This window comes from Oncorhynchus gorbuscha, linkage group LG05, assembly GCF_021184085.1.
Source record: "Oncorhynchus gorbuscha isolate QuinsamMale2020 ecotype Even-year linkage group LG05, OgorEven_v1.0, whole genome shotgun sequence".
Taxonomy (NCBI): domain Eukaryota; kingdom Metazoa; phylum Chordata; class Actinopteri; order Salmoniformes; family Salmonidae; genus Oncorhynchus; species Oncorhynchus gorbuscha.
Window position 1 is genome coordinate 64,625,511 of NC_060177.1, and position 19,595 is coordinate 64,645,105.

The window sequence follows — 19,595 nt, forward strand, 5'->3', positions numbered from 1 at the left end:
GTTTATTCCATGTGAAGCTCTGTGTTGTTGTCCGTGTCACACTACTTTGCTTTATCTGAGCCAGGTCACCATTTTAAATGAGAACTTGTTCTCAACTAGTCTACCTGGTTAAATAAAGGTTAAATAAATACAAAATAAAATACAAATCTTCTAACATTACCATGGGTCAAAGAATGGAATATGGCAATTTTCAGAAGGAATCAAACCACTGTATATTTGATTCATCAATATATTTTGTGTGTAAAGGCTCTCCAAACCATTTTATAAAATTATTCCGTACTTTCCTAACCCCAAAATTTGCCTATATAATCTACAAGATCAGATTTTTTTTAACTAACAGTTGGTGTTGAAACGGAGACAAATATGCATATATTTGGATTTCTTTCATTGACCCCCATTTTCTGAACCCGTTCTCTCGATGTACTCTAGTCTGTTGACAAAATTCTAATTAAATGTACACCGTATTTAAAGGGATGGCTTAAAATGCACTGAAAACCCAATTGAATGAAAACAATGAGAAAATCTGTTGGCCAGCTAGGGGTATGGGAGGGGTATCACCGGTTCAATTACATTTATTCAGCGGAGCAAGGTAACCACACCTGCAAAGCCCGTTACGCACCTTCATAAGGTATGTCTGAATATCAACGACTGAGAAGGGCTGAAAGGCGTGCCTACGAAAGGCGTGCCTACGAAAGGCGTAATTTCGTAGAATCGGGCCCTAGTGACATTCCAATGCAATTCTGATATGTGACTAATGCAAATATTTTCTGTACTCTGCCAAAGGAATCCATCACCTGCACAGTAATCAGGTTGGTGCCTATGGCACAATGAACCAGCGCAGGAGACACTGCTCTCAGGAGGGATCAGTGGCTGTGAAACCTGTAGTGGGTTAAAAGCCAACTGCCTGGAGAGTGGTGACACCTGAGAAACAGTTTTAAACTCCATCCTGGCCATTCCTGTCCTGTCACTCTGAGGACCTGAGTGCTGCCTGTCAATACCACCAAGCAGACACATAACCAGAAATAGACTACTGATATACAACTGGATATAAGGACTGGTATGAAGGAAGACATTTAGGATGGTGCTAGATATGTGGAGATACTGTAGATAAGTTGGAATGATTTGGTATACATATCATAACATCTTGAGAGTTCTCCTGTCCCTGGAATAATCTGCCTTCTGGATCAGCTCTCTGGAGGCTGACATTGATAGAAAGGAATTCTCTGTCTGGGCTGGTGTGAGTGAGTGTGTGTGAGAGAAGGTGAGAGGGAGGAGAAGTCATACCTTCTGGCTTCTTGTGGATCTGCCTGAACATGCTTCTGTACCAGTCTTTGGGCTTGTTCACGCTCTGGTGTGAGAAAAGAAGGAAACATGACAAAAACACGTTGTTAGACATATGAGAAAAAGCTCTCAGAAGTTTCAGAGTACATGAATGAGGACATTTTGGCTCCAGGTAAATGACAACTACAGATGTTGGATTTTAATTTGACCACTCTTTTGTTGCTGAGGATTTTGCTGTACCGCGGGAAATGCAGATGAGCTTCATGTGTTACAGCAATTCAATAAGAATTTATTTTTTAAATGTATTTTTGGATTTATCCTTAATTTAACTAGTCAGTTAAGAACACATTCTTATTTACAATGACGGCCTACCCTGGCAAAACTCGGACAACGCTGGGCCAATTGTGCGCCGCCCTATGGGACTCCCCATCACGGCCGAATGTGATACAGCCTGGATTATATTAACAGTATTGCACTTTTCATGTAGCCTCATTTTGGACAGCTAATAGCCTAACCATCGATCAAGCACCATTATTGACTAAACATTTAAATCCTGTTTCTGCAGGATTATTTTGCTGCGACAACACTGGTCAAATTAAGATTCTACACCTGTTTGAGTGTACTAAGGAGTTTTTATTATCTGCGTGACCAGATTAAGAAAAAGTCTAGGCCCTAGGGCGATAAATGGTTATAATATAATATAAATATAACAATAATATATGCTACGTAGCAGATGCTTTTATGTATGGTTATGCAAGCTGCTATCTGTCTGTGTTCATCTTACTGATCTCGAGGCGATGGGCATCCCTGTTTCATCCACTGGGCCGATCCCAGAGAACTTGATGAGGCGCTCCTCCCTTGTAGCAACCCTGCGTGGCAGAGTGGAAGAGCCCCTGGTCTGGACTCCATTAGAAAGACCCCCTGTTACAGAAAGACAGGTCAGACCTGTTATCAAAAGCAATTCTAACTGTCCTCATTTTTCTATTACATTTCAGCTGAGTAGCAGTATGAAGCCTTCTTCACCACCATTGCCACTGGGTGGCCACAGAGTGCCACTGGGTGGCCACAGAGTGCCACTGGGTGGCCACAGAGTGCCACTGTGAAATGGAGTTTGTTTTCATTTATGAAGCAATTGTGTGGTTAATACCCTGCATCGTATAATACATTTTAGGGTGATAATAATATGATTGTGAAGGATTCGTTAAAGCTGATGATAAAAAATACATTATATATACATTAAGCCTTGACATTTGAAACACAGAGTTCTGAGAATCTTTTAGCAGAAGATTGCAGACTGCGACCGCAGCACATAGTGTTCTGTCTTCTCTCCCACCAAAGATCCCATAATACTTTGCACATTCATGACTTAAACATAAAACTCAAACTGTAATGCTCTATATGATCATTTCAAGAAAACTATAATCCTACCATTTGATTGAGCAGGGCCATAGTATGATCCAAAACGAAGAGGGTCGGTAAGAGGGTCACTCCCATTGACCTCTGAAACCTAAGATGGAAAATCAATTAGTCTGACATAAATATTAACAGTTGGAGAGCATGTGATTGTATATATGAATTGTGTGTAAATAGTATTTTTGTTGTCTCTTGGTGTCTTTACTATATATAACTCTATTTATAAAAATAAATAAAAAATCTTATGTTGTTCTTGTCTATTACTGTTCTGTACTTCGTCGTGTACTTGTACGTTCTATGTGGACCCCAGGAAGAGTAGCTGCTGCATGTGCAGGAGCTAATGGGGATCTTAATAAACTAAACTAAACTGTGGAAATAGTCTGTAGTGCAGGACACATGATCATATATTGGATTAACCAACACAAATTCAGGTCCTCTATCAATATCCAGTATATTCCAATCCAGTGGCATAACACTGAACCTGTGATACTAGACAATTCCACAGAAAGGAGCCGTTGTCTCTCAATATAACGTGTGATCTACACAGAGTGTACAAAGCGTTAGGAACCCTGCTCTTTCCATGACATAGACTGACCAGGTGAATCCAGGTGAAAGCTATGATCCTTATTGATGTCACTTGTTAAATCCAATTCAATCAGTGTATTAGAATGGGAGGAAGACACGTTCAAGGATTTCTAGGCCTTGAGACAATTGAGACATGGATTATGTATGTGTGCCATTCAGAGGGTGAATTGGCAAGACAAAATATTTAAGTGCTGTTGGGCTTTCACTCAACAGTTTCCTGTGTGTATCAAGAATGGTCCACCACCCAAAGGTCATCCAAAGGTCTTAATTTGATCACCCTGTTTCAGGAGAACTTTCCTGCAATGCAGGACATTTAAAACCTTTAGTGTATTTGAGGTTGAACAAGGCCTCTGAAGTTTGCAGTTTCCACTTAGAAATGTCAGATTTGATTTTCCCTTAAGAAAAATGTATCAACCCCTACATAAATGTACATGAATTATAATTCATATAATAATTCACATTTCCTATTGCTGCAGGATTATTTTCCTGCTGTAGCAAATTGGCCCGAATTAAGATTCTACATCTGTACAATAACCATGTGTATCACCTTAACAGTTTTGTTTGCCTTAATGAGCTCCACGGGTGGCAGTCTTGTGGAATGGAAGGGTCTGAGAAGGGGGGTGGGGAGCCCCGGGGAGATGACCACCACCTCCTGGGTCAGCTCTGGAGGGGACAGGTGATGCTGCTGGCTGGAGGGAGGGCCATCGTCAGAGAAGACGATACGAGAGCCGTTCAGATGGTCCAAGATGTCCACACGTTGCTACAGGAGAGAGGCAGTTGAACACTACATCTAAACACAGCCATGTCATGCTGTTAATGCTCTCTCTCTCTCTCTCTCTCTCTCTCTCTCTCTCTCTCTCTCTCTCTCTCTCTCTCTCTCTCTCTCTCTCTCTCCCTCTCTCCCTCTCTCCCTCTCTCCCTCTCTCTCGCGCTCTCTCTCGCGTTCTCTCTCGCGTTCTCTCTCGCGCTCTCTCTCGCGCTCTCTCTCTCTGAGGGAGGTCGGGTGTGCTTGTTAACGTCATTGTTGTTATGTGGACATTAATTGACCCTAACAGTGGGGCTCCTGGTGAAAAGGCCTCTCATTTATTTAAAGCAGAGCAGCAGAAGGATGTGCTGTTCCACCCACTTCATCATCTCCCTTGCAGAGGCTGTAGAAAGGGCCCATTCAGGACCTAGATCAGGGGGCTGAAACAGGAGAGGCCCATTATAAGCCCATTAACCATCCATTCAGCTGGGCCTTGTGTTCTCCAACTAGGGGGAGTGGCCCAGGCCGAGGGGGTCGAAAAGGGGTCGCTGATGTTGACCGCAGTGAAAGTGCACCAGCATTAGTGATTCTCCCAAAGCCCTCCCCTGCTCTCTAAGTTTCCGTGTCAACTGGTCAGCCTCCCTCCTTGCTGCCCAACACTGCCCCTCTTATCCTACTCCTGCATGTTTGAGCCCACAAGGGGCGTTTCAGCTCTCTCTGTGTGAACTCTAGGGGTCATGGGAAGCTCTTGTGCCTCTCACACAGGATGAAACTGTATCTAGCTATTCCGAGAGATACCATTATGGAGCTAGGACTGGGGCATTGTCATGGAAATTGTAGCCTATAAATACAGTAAATAGCTGTTATTTTCATTCTAACTTATGTGTTGTTGTTTGGCCTTGTTGTATAGCATCTTTAAAAGGCACCTCTCTGTATGCTGTTCATGCCAACTCTGCCAAGGCAGACTTCAAAGATTATTTTCTCTGACACAGCAAATTCGATTTGTTTTTAATATCTCTATGAAACCTTCAATACTTTGGATCTGCCTGAATATGTTCTTTCATGGAATTCAGTTCTACTAAGAATCTAGCTCTCTTCATGTGGAGTTAGAGAAAGATGTCAGTTTTACTCTCAAATCCTAAATGGAATTTGTGAGCCAAAATGCCTGTACCTGAGACTGCATTTCATTTGTTATGATCCTGGCTGGGGTCTTACGCCAAAGTCTTCGTGTTATGAGCCTGGCTGGTCTATGACGCCAAAGTCTTCGTGTTATGAGCCTGGCTGGTCTATGACGCCAAAGTCTTCGTGTTATGAGCCTGGCTGGTCTATGACGCCAAAGTCTTCGTGTTATGAGCCTGGCTGGTCTATGACGCCAAAGTCTTCGTGTTATGAGCCTGGCTGGTCTATGACGCCAAAGTCTTCGTGCAGCCGCCAAAGTATTCACCTGTGATAAACAAAACACACATACTGGTTAGATGGTGAGTAAATAATTGATATCAAGTCACTCACATGCAGAGAACACCACGGTAGCATATTCTCTTACACAACACCCTAAAAGGAGACAAACAGATTTATGGTCAATTACCTCTTATTCCAGAGACAATTGCATTATGCCTTTTAGTTGGGTCACGTCCAAGTTTTGAAGGCAAATAACCCACACTGGTTGAATCAACGTTGTTGTGAACCAATCTGGAATACACATTGAGTTGACGTCTGTGCCCAGTGGGAAGGGACTGACCAAACAGCTCAGGAGCTGCCTGCACTGATAAAAGTCACTTACAATGCAACAAACTGTGCTTCTTCAGTTATTGGATCATTTTTTATAAATGCCGAACATCACTCCCAGAGATCTGAACTTTGATGCAATTCCCGGCAGAAGAGCAGTTAGGCATTCAAGACTGAATTGTGTGTTCTCTGAAGACATTCCAGATCAAAATAGCATTACTGTCTAGAAAACGTTGCACGTCTATATTACATGTTAATGTGTAACGTCCTTTGTTGGGTCTCTGTGGGATTGATTGATTCATCCTATGCCACAGACCATTCTTTTCAATGGAACACTTAACATTTAATCTCTGAGTCATTAGTCTGTCTGCCAAACAACCTTTTCGTCCATAAATCAAAACTAAGTCATGAGTTGAGTTGACTGGGGTTCTATTAACCCACTGTCAAGGCATTCTGAAAGGAGAACGTTTGTTATCCTCCTATCCCTGTTACCACAGCAGAGGCCATTCAAAACACGAGTCACAACTCTCCCTAAACGCTTCCATGACATACAGTGAGAGAGAGAGCTGTGGCAATGGCCACCGTGGCGAGAGTGAGCCATGTCAGGCTGGAGTCAGGTCCTAATCACCAGCACCTTGGAAAATCAGATTAGCTGTTTCTACATCAAAGGCCTTTGGGGACTCAAAGGGAGGTCATTTCCTCTCCTCTACAGTGGCTCCAAAAGCCCATAATAACAGGGTTGGCATGGAAACGCAAGACCTGAAAAGATCTACAACTGCTACCGTGGGACTTGAGAATTGATACGTGATTATTAAGACTTTCCATTTGAGATCAACTTTCTCCGACTTGTGCCTTGGCTGTCCAAGAGTATTTGGGTTGATGGGTTTTCCATGTGGCCTGCAACTTTGCTGACTGTAGTCATTATGGTCAGTGCTTAGAGACATATATATGCACTCTGTCTGTGTACAGTACAACAACAACAAGACAAAATGTAGCAGAGAAATCCAATCAGTGTTTCTGGTTCCAGACAATGATGTCACTCTTTCTGACTCATCACCTCCGAATAAATCAGGTTACGTAAGAGGGAAAATATGGGAAATGGGGGATCATTGTCTACAATAATACCGTTACAACTCAGATACAACACAGATGTTAAGACTGCACTAAAAGTAATCATGTTTATGTGAGGGACACTTTAACAGTATATCACACTTGCCAACAGTGTTAATCAGTTCGGCTTTCTAGTTGTTTTCACTGTGGTATTTCAACATAAATATTCACACTTCCAATGGCCTTTAGGGCAGGCAGCATTATAGATGTTTGACATCATGTTGGTTTCTTTTGATTCTGTGGCCATTACAACCCTCAGGGCTGGCTGTATGTAATGCTCTCTGGGCTGACATTCACTCTGAGATCCCATCTCACTGATGGATAACTAGACTTGTAATTCATTGGCATTTTGGACAAATAATATTTCCACATAGGAGGACTGTTCAATCCAATACTCCAAAAGGGCAAACAATTGAGCTCCTTTTTGTTCCTAACACTGCTGCCATTCATGTCTCAATGTCAATCACTGCAGCAATAGGGCTGTCTCTTATTTCTTCTTTTCATGTATCAATATTATAAATTGTGTTATTACTGGAGAGACATATCTAATCATGATACATGAAGAGGGGGGGGGGTCAACATGCATTGACTGTTTTGTTACAGACTTTGTAAGAAAACAGCTGCAGACAAACGTCCTCTCAGTTCACAACAGAACACCATTACAATATCTGCTCTGAGGGTGGGATTCAGTGAAACATAGACATACATACTGCATAGACATACAGTGCCTTGCGAAAGTATTCGGCCCCCTTGAACTTTGCAACCTTTTGCCACATTTCAGGCTTCAAACATAAAGATATAAAACTGTATTTTTTTTGTGAAGAATCAACAACAAGTGGGACACAATCATGAAGTGGAACAACATTTATTGGATATTTCAAACTTTTTTAACAAATCAAAAACTGAAAAATTGGGCGTGCAAAATTATTCAGCCCCTTTACTTTCAGTGCAGCAAACTCTCTCCAGAAGTTCAGTGAGGATCTCTGAATGATCCAATGTTGACCTAAATGACTAATGATGATAAATACAATCCACCTGTGTGTAATCTCCACCTGGGAGACACGCCAAACATGTGGAAGAAGGTGCTCTGGTCAGATGAAACCAAAATTGAACTTTTTGGCAACAATGCAAAACGTTATGTTTGGCGTAAAAGCAACACAGCTCATCACCCTGAACACACCATCCCCACTGTCAAACATGGTGGTGGCAGCATCATGGTTTGGGCCTGCTTTTCTTCAGCAGGGACAGGGAAGATGGTTAAAATTGATTGGAAGATGGATGGAGCCAAATACAGGACCATTCTGGAAGAAAACCTGATGGAGTCTGCAAAAGACCTGAGACTGGGACGGAGATTTGTCTTCCAACAAGACAATGATCCAAAACATAAAGCAAAATCTACAATGGAATGGTTCAAAAATAAACATATCCAGGTGTTAGATTGGCCAAGTCAAAGTCCAGACCTGAATCCAATCGAGAATCTGTGGAAAGAACTGAAAACTGCTGTTCACAAATGCTCTCCATCCAACCTCACTGAGCTCGAGCTGTTTTGCAAGGAGGAATGGGAAAAAATGTCAGTCTCTCGATGTGCAAAACTGATAGAGACATACCCCAAGCGACTTACAGCTGTAATCGCAGCAAAAGGTGGCGCTACAAAGTACTAACTTAAGGGGGCTGAATAATTTTGCATGCCCAATTTTTCAGTTTTTGATTTGTTAAAAAAGTTTGAAATATGCAATAAATGTCGTTCCACTTCATGATTGTGTCCCACTTGTTGTTGATTCTTCACAAAAAAATACAGTTTTATATCTTTATGTTTGAAGCCTGAAATGTGGCAAAAGGTTGTAAAGTTCAAGGGGGCCGAATACTTTCGCAAGGCACTGTACATAACGTATGCACTGCAAAAATTTATGCGTTTATTAGAATAGTATCCTTTAGCATTTTCTGATTCACCAAATTACTTCAAATGCACTTCCAATTATGGCAGTAACAATATCACTTCCTTACTGCAGGTTTGAAAGAATTCCAGCCTAGGTACTTTTAGTATCTTTGGCATCACAACAAAAACAACTTTAAGATCCAATGCAGTGTTTTTTTTTATCTCAACATCAAATCATAAGTACCGTATTGTGATTGTTTTCAAATTAAAATGGTGAAAAATAAATAAAAATAGCTTCTTAGCTAAGAGCAATTTCTCAAGCAATAACTCTATTAACTTGTGATGTCACCAGGCAGACCAAAACTCCATCCCAAAACAGGCTGAAATTTCAGGCAGTCTTTTCAAACTAAAAGGGCATCATCATAATTTTCACAATTTTACAGTATTACCCCAGCCTCATGTTGAAATATATATAAAACACAGGAATATCACGTTTTTGACTGCGCTGGGCCTTTAAAATATAAAATCATAGGTAGAAGTAACTCCATCAGTATGCATTAGAAGCACACAAAAAATGCTTCTCCTTCTGTCTGTGCATTTGGCCTCCACCATTCTCCTTACCTAAATGAGTCTGGATGGAGGATGTAGGTCTAACTCTATGAGCCAGAACTCACTCATAGAGCACCAAACATGACCCAGCCTAATAAGGCAAAATCAGCTGTGATATCTGGCAGAACCTTGCTTCTCCCTGGGATATGTTTACTTTGAACACCCCACACATTCTTATCTGATTAGTAACGTTCAAATACCATGACTATCTCATTCACATGGAGCAGATTCCTCCAACAGTATTAAACAAAGTCAGATACAATTATACTAATCTAAATGCAATATACTGTACATATGAATAAAAAACACCTGCAAAGCTCATAATGTCTGGTATAACATATAGGGTTGAAAATCCAAGATCAGGGCTGGTTTACTACTAGTGAGGAATGTCAGAGTCTGTCAACTTGACTTTGATGTGCAAGATGTTTCTTGTACTCTGGACACCATGATTACGTCACACAGGTATAATTTGGAATGCTCTAGTAATTTTGAACATTTCTCACACATGCAATATCTTATGTCAGATTGTTAGAGCTGCAGTGTGCCTTGTGTAATGCCCTCACCATGCCTTCCAGCATCTGCCTTGTGGCCTTATGTGGCAACAACCAGGCTGCTTTCGAACAAGGAAAGAGGATAGATAATTGAAGAAATATGACAATAGGAGACAGGGAGGATGTCTGTGTGGTAATCCCTCTCACATGGCCTCACACATCTCTGCTCAACAGAACTCATTTCGTCCCTTTGAACTTTGCCAGATGCTTTGCAATAGACTCACATTTCAAGAGAATGGGGTTGTCAATAAATGTGACTTTATCTTTAATACATAAGCAGTTGCCTCCCATTTAATGAGATAATGGTTCACAAACTCAGATGTTAGATATAGATACAGAGATCAGTAGAGACCAGTGGACAAATTAGATTGAGACAACAGACTACTGTACTTTGCAGAGAGAGGAAGTAGGAGGTGGTGTTAGTAACAGTAACAGTGCACTATGATGCAGTGAGACAGAAAAGTGTTAGACAGCATGGGGTCACTGAACTTCACCACTCCCTGCTGCTGATTCTCAGGAAATCTATGGGACGTTTCCCTCACGGCCCAGAATAGCAACCGTGTAACTGAGTAGAATGGAGACGCACAGTTACATGGGTCAAGGAACCGACTCGATAACTAACAGCAAAGCTGCTGTATGACTATATCAGTGACGTAGGGTCAGGGTAGGCAGGGTAGGGGTAGGCAGGGTCAGGGTAGGCAGGGTCAGGGTCGGCAGGGTCAGGGTAGGCAGGGTCAGGGTAGGCAGGGTCAGGGTAGGCAGGGTCAGGGTAGGCAGGGTTAGGGTAGGCAGGGTAGGGGTAGGCAGGGTCAGGGTAGGCAGGGTAGGGGTAGGCAGGGTCAGGGTAGGCAGGGTTAGGGTAGGCAGGGTAGGGGTAGGCAGGGTCAGGGTAGGCAGGGTCAGGGTCGGCAGGGTCAGGGTAGGCAGGGTCAGGGTAGGCAGGGTCAGGGTAGGCAGGGTTAGGGTAGGCAGGGTCAGGGTAGGCAGGGTTAGGGTAGGCAGGGTCAGGGTAGGCAGGGTTAGGGTAGGCAGGGTTAGGGTAGGCAGGGTCAGGGTAGGCAGGGTTAGGGTAGGCAGGGTCAGGGTAGGCAGGGTTAGGGTAGGCAGGGTCACGGTAGGCAGGGTCAGGGTAGGCAGGGTCAGGGTAGGCAGGGTTAGGGTAGGCAGGGTCAGGGTAGGCAGGGTCAGGGTCAGGGTAGGCAGGGTCAGGGTAGGCAGGGTCAGGGTAGGCAGGGTAGGGGTAGGCAGGGTCAGGGTAGGCAGGGTCAGGGTCGGCAGGGTCAGGGTAGGCAGGGTCAGCAATGCTGTGATAATCAAATGAAAAAGCTGTTATGAAAAGCCAAATAGAAAATATAATTGTACATTTTTTTATCATTATTTTTTGTTATCTAATGTTTTTTCCCAATGATTCTGGTGGTTTTTAGGCTCAAAATAAAAAAATATGCTAAGAATGCTACAAAACCATAGGAAAGGTGTCAAGGTATGCATGCTTTCCATTCAAATCCATTCAAATTGTTGACGGGCGTGGTCGTTCCTGACTAATTTGGCGCTTGCATCCCTTGAACTGAACAAAGGTAGCGAGCAAGTAAAAACAGTCTGACGAATGGACACTATACTGCACCTTCTCGGCAGAGTTCTGTGTTCTTTTGCCCATATTAATCTTTTATTTTTATTGGCCAGTCTGAGATATGGCTTTTTCTTTGCAACTCTGCCTAGAAGGCCAGCATCCCGGAGTTGCCTGTTCACTAGTGCCCACAAAGCTAAGGACCCTGGGACTAAACACCTCCCGCTGCAAATGGATCCTGGACTTCCTGACGGGCTGCCCCCAGGTGGTAAGGGTAGGCAACGACACATCTGCCACCCTAATCCTCAACAGGGGGGCCCCTCAGGGGTGTGTGCTTAGTCCTTTCCTGTACTCCATGTTCACCCACGACTGTACTCCCTGTTTACACTGCTGTTACTCGCTGTTTACTATCTATGCATAGTCACTTTGCCCCTACCACCATGTACAAATGACCTCGACTAACCTTTACCCCCGCACATTTGTTCGGTACCTGTACCCCCTGAATGTAGCCTCATTACTGTTATTTTTTTGTGTTACGTTTAAAAAATATAAAAAATAATATTTTAGTTTATTTAGTAAATATTTTCTAAACTCTATTTTCTTAGAACTGCATTGTCGGTTAAGGGCTTTTAAGGAAGCATTTCACGGTAAGGTCTACACTTGTTGTATTCAGCGCACATGACAAATAAAATTTGCTTTGATTTGACAACATCCTTTGATGCATTTGATTAATCAAGCTCAAATTTAGTTTTGATGAGACACTTTTTTGATGTTTTGAATTGCATTTTTCAGTCATTTTGATTGTTGGACATTTCGTTAGAATCTTATTATATATGTGTGTAATAATATTTCACATAATAATAATATTATTATGCAGTGCATTGGAAGTATGTAAATCTACTGTGAAAGTCTATGGAGTTTGTGTTGTAAATTATACTGATTAAATGTGTTCATATATAGTTTTTTTACTGACACCTATTAGTTGTTTGGTTGTAACTGTGGATGCTACATCGGTCTATGGCTGAGCTGAGTTAAGCAGTGTTTCATTTCGTCGGATGATATAAAATATGATGCCATCATAGGCAGCGGCGGCGGGGTATCCTTGTGGTTAGAGTGTTGGACTAGTAACCGAAAGGTTGCAAGTTCAAATCCCCGAGGTGACAAGGTACAAATCTGCCGTTCTGCCCCTGAACAGGCAGTTAACCCACTGTTCCTAGGTCGTCATTGAAAATAAGAATTTGTTCTTTAACTGACTTGCCTAGTTAAATAAAGGTTTTTAAAAAATTAAAAGGCCACTGTTCCTAGGTCGTCATTGAAAATAAGAATTTGCGTACAGTATCTTTGCTACATTGGTATTCACATTTGGTGAAAATTGTTTGTCAATCTCAGTTAATAGCCTATGTCACTCTGGTTGTTGGAGCGATCTGTCGTATGGTTCATCTTGGTTTATTTGTGAGTAAATCTGTCTTTGATAATAGCTAGTGCAGCGTTTCCCAAGCTCAGTTCTCGGGACCCCAAAGGGTACAGATTTTTGCCCTAACACTACACGTCTGATTCAAATGATCAAAGCTTGATGATTAGTTGATTATTTGCATCAGCTGTGTAGTGCTAGGGCAAAAACCCAACTATATTAGCTTTCATCGTAGCCAATAACGTACAGGGACATTTTTCATATATTTGCTTCAATCTTCAATCCAATAAATACCTTTTATTACAAGAAGGTGTTTCACAACAGGATTTCTCTAAGCACCAGTATTTTTTTATGGTCAAATGTTGCAATAGGATGATCTCATGAAAAATGAGTTGGCACTCTGTTTCTCTGTCACCCAGATTTCTCCTCTGCTCCTCTCCTCCTCTTCTCTGCTGTAGGAGGCCACTGGACAAAAACTGGTTGAATCAACTTTGTTTCCACATAATTTCAACAACAACTTTCAATATAATGACATTGAATCAATGTGAAAAACTGATTGGATTTGGAAAAAGTCATCAGTGTAAAGGTGGTGCAAGTTCCCAAGTGGTGCAGTGTTATAAGGCACTGCATCGCAGTGCTAGAGGCGTCACTACAGACCCAGTTTTGATTCCAGGCTTTATCGCAACTGGCCGTGATCGGGAGTCCCATAGTGCGGTGTACAATTGGCCCAGCGTTGTCCGAGTTAGGTGAGGGTTTGGCTGCGGGGGCTTTACATGTAGGCCGTCATTGTAAATAATAATTTATTCTTAACTGACTTGCCTAGTGAAATAAAAAGGCAATGTTATTTTTTTTCACCCAAATATTAACCTACATCCATGGTGAAATGTATTGTTGAGTTCACATTGAATTCATGTCAGTTGACAACTCAAACCAAATGTAACGTTGACGTTGAAATTACATCTGTGCTCAGTGGAGGTTTTCCTGTGACTCAGCCCAGCTCTGACCTCTTCCACATCACCTCCACCAACTCCTCATCCATTGCATTGTTCTCCCAGGGAGTATGGTTGTCAGGACAGCGACAAAATACACCTCATGAGTTGTTGTTCTGGTTGTCGTGGTGGCGACCCCTGAACTTCTTCTACCAACTGTATCACCACAACAGGCAGCCTGCCAGAGCCCCAGCAGGGTAGAGGGAGAGTTTACAGTCAGTTGGAATAACAATAGAAAAACTTGTCTTCATGCCAAACATCATGGAAACATTTTTCAGCTTGAAAGAGAATGGACGAAACTCAACAATTGAATTGAAGCATTGATTCACACAATTTAGAAATTTTTCATGTTATTTGACATAAACCAAAAAGTGCAGTTCATGGTAGTATCATATCGGGCTGGGAATTGCCAGGGACTTCACAATACAATATTATCACGATACTGAGGTGCTGATACGATATGTAGTGCAATTCTCACAATTCCATATGTATTGCGATTCAATACTGCAATTTGATGTTCTGAAGAGAGCGCATGAGGGTCAAGAGAGAGTATGAGAGAAAAGAGAGAGTATGAGAGAGATGAGAGAGCATGAACACTATCTATCTAGCAAAACATTTTTATAATATCGCAATATATCAATTTTTCCCCCATCACTAGTATCATAGCTTGAGTATAGTGAAATTGGTGTGCAAAGTCACTTTATGGATAACTCGATTTGACACCTAAAAAAGTCCCTGCAACTAATCAAACTAGCGACATCCTCTCTATTTATTGTATTTCTATGACTGACCACCTCCATTGGCCTCTGTGTGAGGGGCTGTGTTTGGCAGAAGGAGCAGGTTAATCATTGACTCCATAATGTTGTTCCCAGCCATGAGAACGGATCTAAGTCCTGCTCAGAGTTAGACTAATAAGGACAGACCAAAACACCGACATGTCTGCTTAAAGTGGTCATTTTGTTTGTTTGTGTGTTCCTGTAGTGTAGTGCAATACAGGTCCTGAAAACATCTTGGTTTTCTTTAATATCAGACAGCATAAACATCCCTTCATCTGCATGTATCCTTTAATAGATATATATATATATACTGTATATATTTATTTTTTAAACATTTGGGCAAAAACTGATTGAATCAACTATGCTTCCACGTCATTTCAACCCCAAAACTCAATGTGATGACATTGAATAAAAGTGGAAAACTGATTGGATTTTCAACAAATCATCATAGTAAGGGCATGTTGTCTTTTTTTTCACCCAACTTTTAACCTAAATCCAATAACATGAAATGTTTTGTTGATTTCACAATGAATTCCAGTTAGTTGAAAACTCAATCAAATGTAAATAAAAACTGCCGTCTGGGCCCAGTGGGCCATGTCTGGTCTCGCACAACTACTCTCCGGATGAGTAGGAGGCAGGTAATGCCTAATCAAATAATCTCACACAATGTAGTAAATTCCAGGGGATAAGTTTCGTATGAAAGCAATAAACCTGAAAAGACCGTCAATATATTTTTGCTTGAACAGGATGTAAGATCATCGCAAATCCTTTTCAAAGACCTGAGGGGTGACTCATCATCAGGTTGTTATTATAAAGATGTTCTCTAAAGTATCCTACAAGGTTAATCACACACTCCTGCCTTGTCTCCAGACTGCAACTTGGCCCATGTGAACACACAGCCGTAGACCATACAAGGACCTGGACCCGGCCTGTTTATGACATGCGTTTATTGAGCGATACACACATTTATCAGAAGGAAACTATTCTGCCTCCTTGTATGGTGATCCCTCCCCTCAGCCTGCTGCTTGGGGGAGACATGGCTTCGGTGTTACTTGTCAATGGAGATACTACATGTTCCCTGCTAGATTAGATGCTCTTCATCAGACATACCATAGCCTCACTTTGAGGGGGCCGCTAATAATATGATGGCTGAACCAGAGAGAGTTTTCAGAGAGGTTACTGTACTCACATTAGGGCTCATGCAGTGCTATGAAAGGTAGTTCAGCCTTTACACTCCATTATTTTTGTAATTATGATTGATATGATTATTTTTTTTCAGTGAGTATAGGCTGTGGTGATGGAGCAAGAGAGATCTCAGACGAGCTCAAAGAGGATCAGTGCAGGGTGTAGAAATCCTCCTGGCATCCATAATAACCCCCAAGGTAAAGGGAGAACATGTCTGGAGCCAGTGGGCCCTGTGTTAGAGGCAGTGTCCCAGGGAAGTGTCCCTGACAGGGATGTTTATTTCCACATGTCACATCATGGGAATCACACCTCTATACAGAGTTAATAAGAAAGCCCCCATGATTACAGTACAGTATTTCCAAACCCGTGGGCAGAGCAGTGAGTAAGGACCATAATAACACAGCCCCCTCCTCTCATGCCCACCCTCTGTGTTCCTGTAATGTGACAGGGGGTGCCTCAGAGCTGCCCTCTCCTCTCCTCTCCTCCACTCAATCATCCACATGCCACAACTCAGACTGCTACTCTAGGACAGTTCCTAAATCACAGCATTGACGCCATCACTGAGTGTAGCAGAATAAATCCTCTTAATAAAGCCTCTTTTGTCAGAATGAGACAGCCTTAACGTAAGAATGTTTATATTGTACTGGGTCTTGCTGTATGGCCATCCTCTCAGTTTACTGAGAGTCTCTAAAAGAAACCACGGACAAATTCCTGGGAAAGTCTACCTCACCAATCCTGTGTAGCAAGTAAGCAAGGAGCAGACAGGCCGACGGGCAGGCTAATCAACTCTTCAATAAAAACAGAGCAAAGCACAACCTAGCACAACCACGTGATTACATAGTTACATAGTTAGTGCAAAATATCTGTCTGGCTATATCTGACAAGTGTATCTAATGCTATGTCATCCTACAGTACTGCCTCATCATAGGAAAAATGTAGGCTACTCACCTCTGATGCAGAATCCCAGGGAACAACCCACCTCTCAAAGTCCAGTCTGCTCCGTGGTGCATGTAAGCCCAATATGTTGTGGGCAGTCACTCTCTACTCGCGCTCTCTCTTTCCCGCCCGCCCTACCTCCCTCTCTCCCTCTCTCTCCCTCTCTCTCTCTGGACTTGCTCCGCCTGTGAAGGACTTCCCGGTTGACAGGCATAGCCATGGCAACCCCTGGGCCGTGTTCAAAAGGCACCCTCCTCTTTGCTTGTCAGTGTGGGGCTCCTTCAATGAAGAGGGCCCATTGTTGTGATGAGGTGATATTTTACAGCGCAGGGTTAACCAAAGGGGAATGGAAATAGTTCATCACCTCCACCTCTCCAACACCCCACCCTATCACACACCTCTCTCTCTGTCGATTTCTCTCCCATGACTCCCTCTCTTTTGTGCTGCTGTTTGTTTGTGTCTGTTCTGCGGGCATATACAGGCCAGGTCTCTGTCCAGTCAAAGGGATGGGAGTAGAGAGGAGGGGAGGTCCAGGGGGGTTCTCTGATGATCCTCTGGCATCATTAGTCTTTCGGGGGGTCCACCCCATGTATCATACTGACACTGGAGCCACCACTAGACCCTAGACAGACAGACAAAGCTGGTCTCTCTCACATCCCCTGCCCTTTCACACATCACTGATATCCAACTACAGCACGTTAGTACGATGACTAAAGAGAAACTATATGTGAGGGCAGGTGAATCAATTTTAATATGCTTCAGCCACTGATAGCAATCCAGAGATTCTGTTTTCAAATATCTAATTTGCCTTTCATAATATTTAGCCCTTGGGGCACACAGGCGTACATCAAGTGCATGAGATATTACAGTACATGGCACTATACTGTGTTAAAGTGAAGAGAGCAGCACACTCTCATATTCCTTAGTTGTTCTCTCTACCATACATGGAAAATTTGAACTGGGTTCTACAGTTTGTATGCAGTGTTTGCCAATGGAGAGAAACTGGATTAAACCCTGAAGTTTTGTATGCTGACATAAATGTTTCTGTCACATGTTTCTCAGGTACTGAGTTAACCTTTACACGTCCCACGTTGCAGGTGGTAGTCCACTCACCTTTATTGCACTTTCCAGACAGACCAGCTATAAACTACAAATGATTTGATAAGCTGTGTGCGGATGCGTGTGTGTGCGGATGCGTGTGTGTGTGCACGTGCGTGTGTGGAAGCCCCTCTCCTTGGCCAGTTCCAGGTTGGAATTGAAAGAGTCAACTCTTTTTGAATAAGTCAGTGGTCTGGCTTGGGACAGTGAAACTCAGGCAAATACCAGGCAGTATCCACTTACTGATTCTTCACCCCTTCTCTGGAGGTTGTTTTTGCTAAAGGAAAGCAGAGTTTTTTAGCCCTAGGAGAAGAAATGGTCCTGGATAGTTTGGCCTGTAGTGGAGTAGGCTATAGGTCCGAGTTAGGGAAGTGAGGCAGGCACAGTCCCCCGCTGTGACCCAATCCTGCACCCTGTCACTCTGTGGCTCAATGAGGTGCAAGAGGGGATCGCTGCTTTGGCCGAGGACCCAGCACCTCTCTCACAAACACTCCCCCTAACTCTTCTCTCCTTCTCTCTCCTCTATACACATACATATCTTTCTCTCTCACTGCCATCTTGCCTGTACCTCCCTCCAATGAGAAATACTATATTTGGAGAGGTGGGAACTGTAGCTTGTTTCACTATCCCACTGAGTTCATAGCATGGTTTTTGTAACAGTGATGGGATCCTAATAACTTAACTCTCAAGCTCTGTACCAGACTGGTAAATCCCACCAGCAACTTTCAACTACAGCAAAACACATTCAATCCTGTCCTGTCTCGGTGGTATGTCACCATGTTCCAGTATGTTTCTATCAAACGCTGTCCAACCTCAGTGGTATTTTCCTGGATGTTCCAGGATGTTTCTATGAAACAATCGTGTGGGTCATTAAAATCCCAAATGCCAAGCCAAGTGAGTAAATAAATCATGATATAAATCTCTGTCACATACCAGTGAACTACCTCACTTCATGATGGCTATAGGCTGCATACTTTTACTACTGCTTAGGAAAAACATTTCCTAGTAAAGCACTAGACTACAGTATCTGAATTTATAGCAAAATAGAATCATGCATTTGGAATTAAACAATCAAAACTGCCCATAAAAGGAACTATTTGGTTTCCATTAAGCCTTTAAGATTTAATACATAGTAGTACAATCCTATTACAAAGTATTGCTGAACACTGAAAGACGTTTAATATAAAAACTGTCAGTTCAGCTAGTTTATCCTTAGGTGACCTTTGCCGAAATGATCACCACTGTCTCCCATACAGCCTAAATGATCACCACTGTCTCCCATATAGCCTAAATGATCACCACTGTCTCCCATACAGCCTAATTGATCACTACTGTCTCCCATATAGCCTAAATGATCACCACTGTCTCCCATACAGCCTAAATGATCACCACTGTCTCCCATATAGCCTAAATGATCACCACTGTCTCCCATACAGCCTAAATGATCACCACTGTCTCCCATACAGCCTAAATAATCACCACTGTCTCCCATACAGCCTAAATGATAATCACTGTCTCCCACACAGCCTAAATGATCACCACTGTCTCCCATAAAGCATAAATGATCACAACTGTCTCCCATACAGCCTAAATGATCATCACCGTCTCCCATACAGCCGGACACACACTGAGTGAACAAGACAATAGGAACACCTTCCTGATATTGAGTTGCTCCCCCTTTTCCCCTCAGAACAGCCTCAATTCGTTGGGCATGGACTCTACAAGGTGTTGAAAGTGTTCC

The 19,595-nt window shown here is 42.6% G+C and overlaps 1 protein-coding gene across 6 annotated transcripts in view; it reads right to left on the reverse strand.

The window, feature by feature from the left end:
* Positions 1–19,595, reverse strand: part of sorbs3 (sorbin and SH3 domain containing 3) — a 47,086-nt gene that overhangs the window by 18,511 nt on the left and 8,980 nt on the right. For 3 of the 6 annotated variants that reach the window (XR_006838903.1, XM_046350703.1, XM_046350700.1), the window contains exons 1-6: positions 16,769–16,923; positions 5,196–5,468; positions 3,827–4,039; positions 2,710–2,788; positions 2,066–2,202; positions 1,285–1,348 (exon numbers count right to left, since the gene is read on the reverse strand). Coding sequence is in view for 5 of the 6 variants with exons in the window: in XM_046350703.1 (XP_046206659.1) it covers positions 1,285–1,348; positions 2,066–2,202; positions 2,710–2,788; positions 3,827–4,039; positions 5,196–5,207 (505 nt within the window). In the remaining variant the exon portion in view is untranslated. Of the gene's footprint in view, positions 1–1,284; positions 1,349–2,065; positions 2,203–2,709; positions 2,789–3,826; positions 4,040–5,195; positions 5,469–16,768; positions 16,924–19,595 lie in introns of those variants that run through there. The other 3 variants (XM_046350702.1, XM_046350701.1, XM_046350704.1) reach the window with 3 other exon arrangements.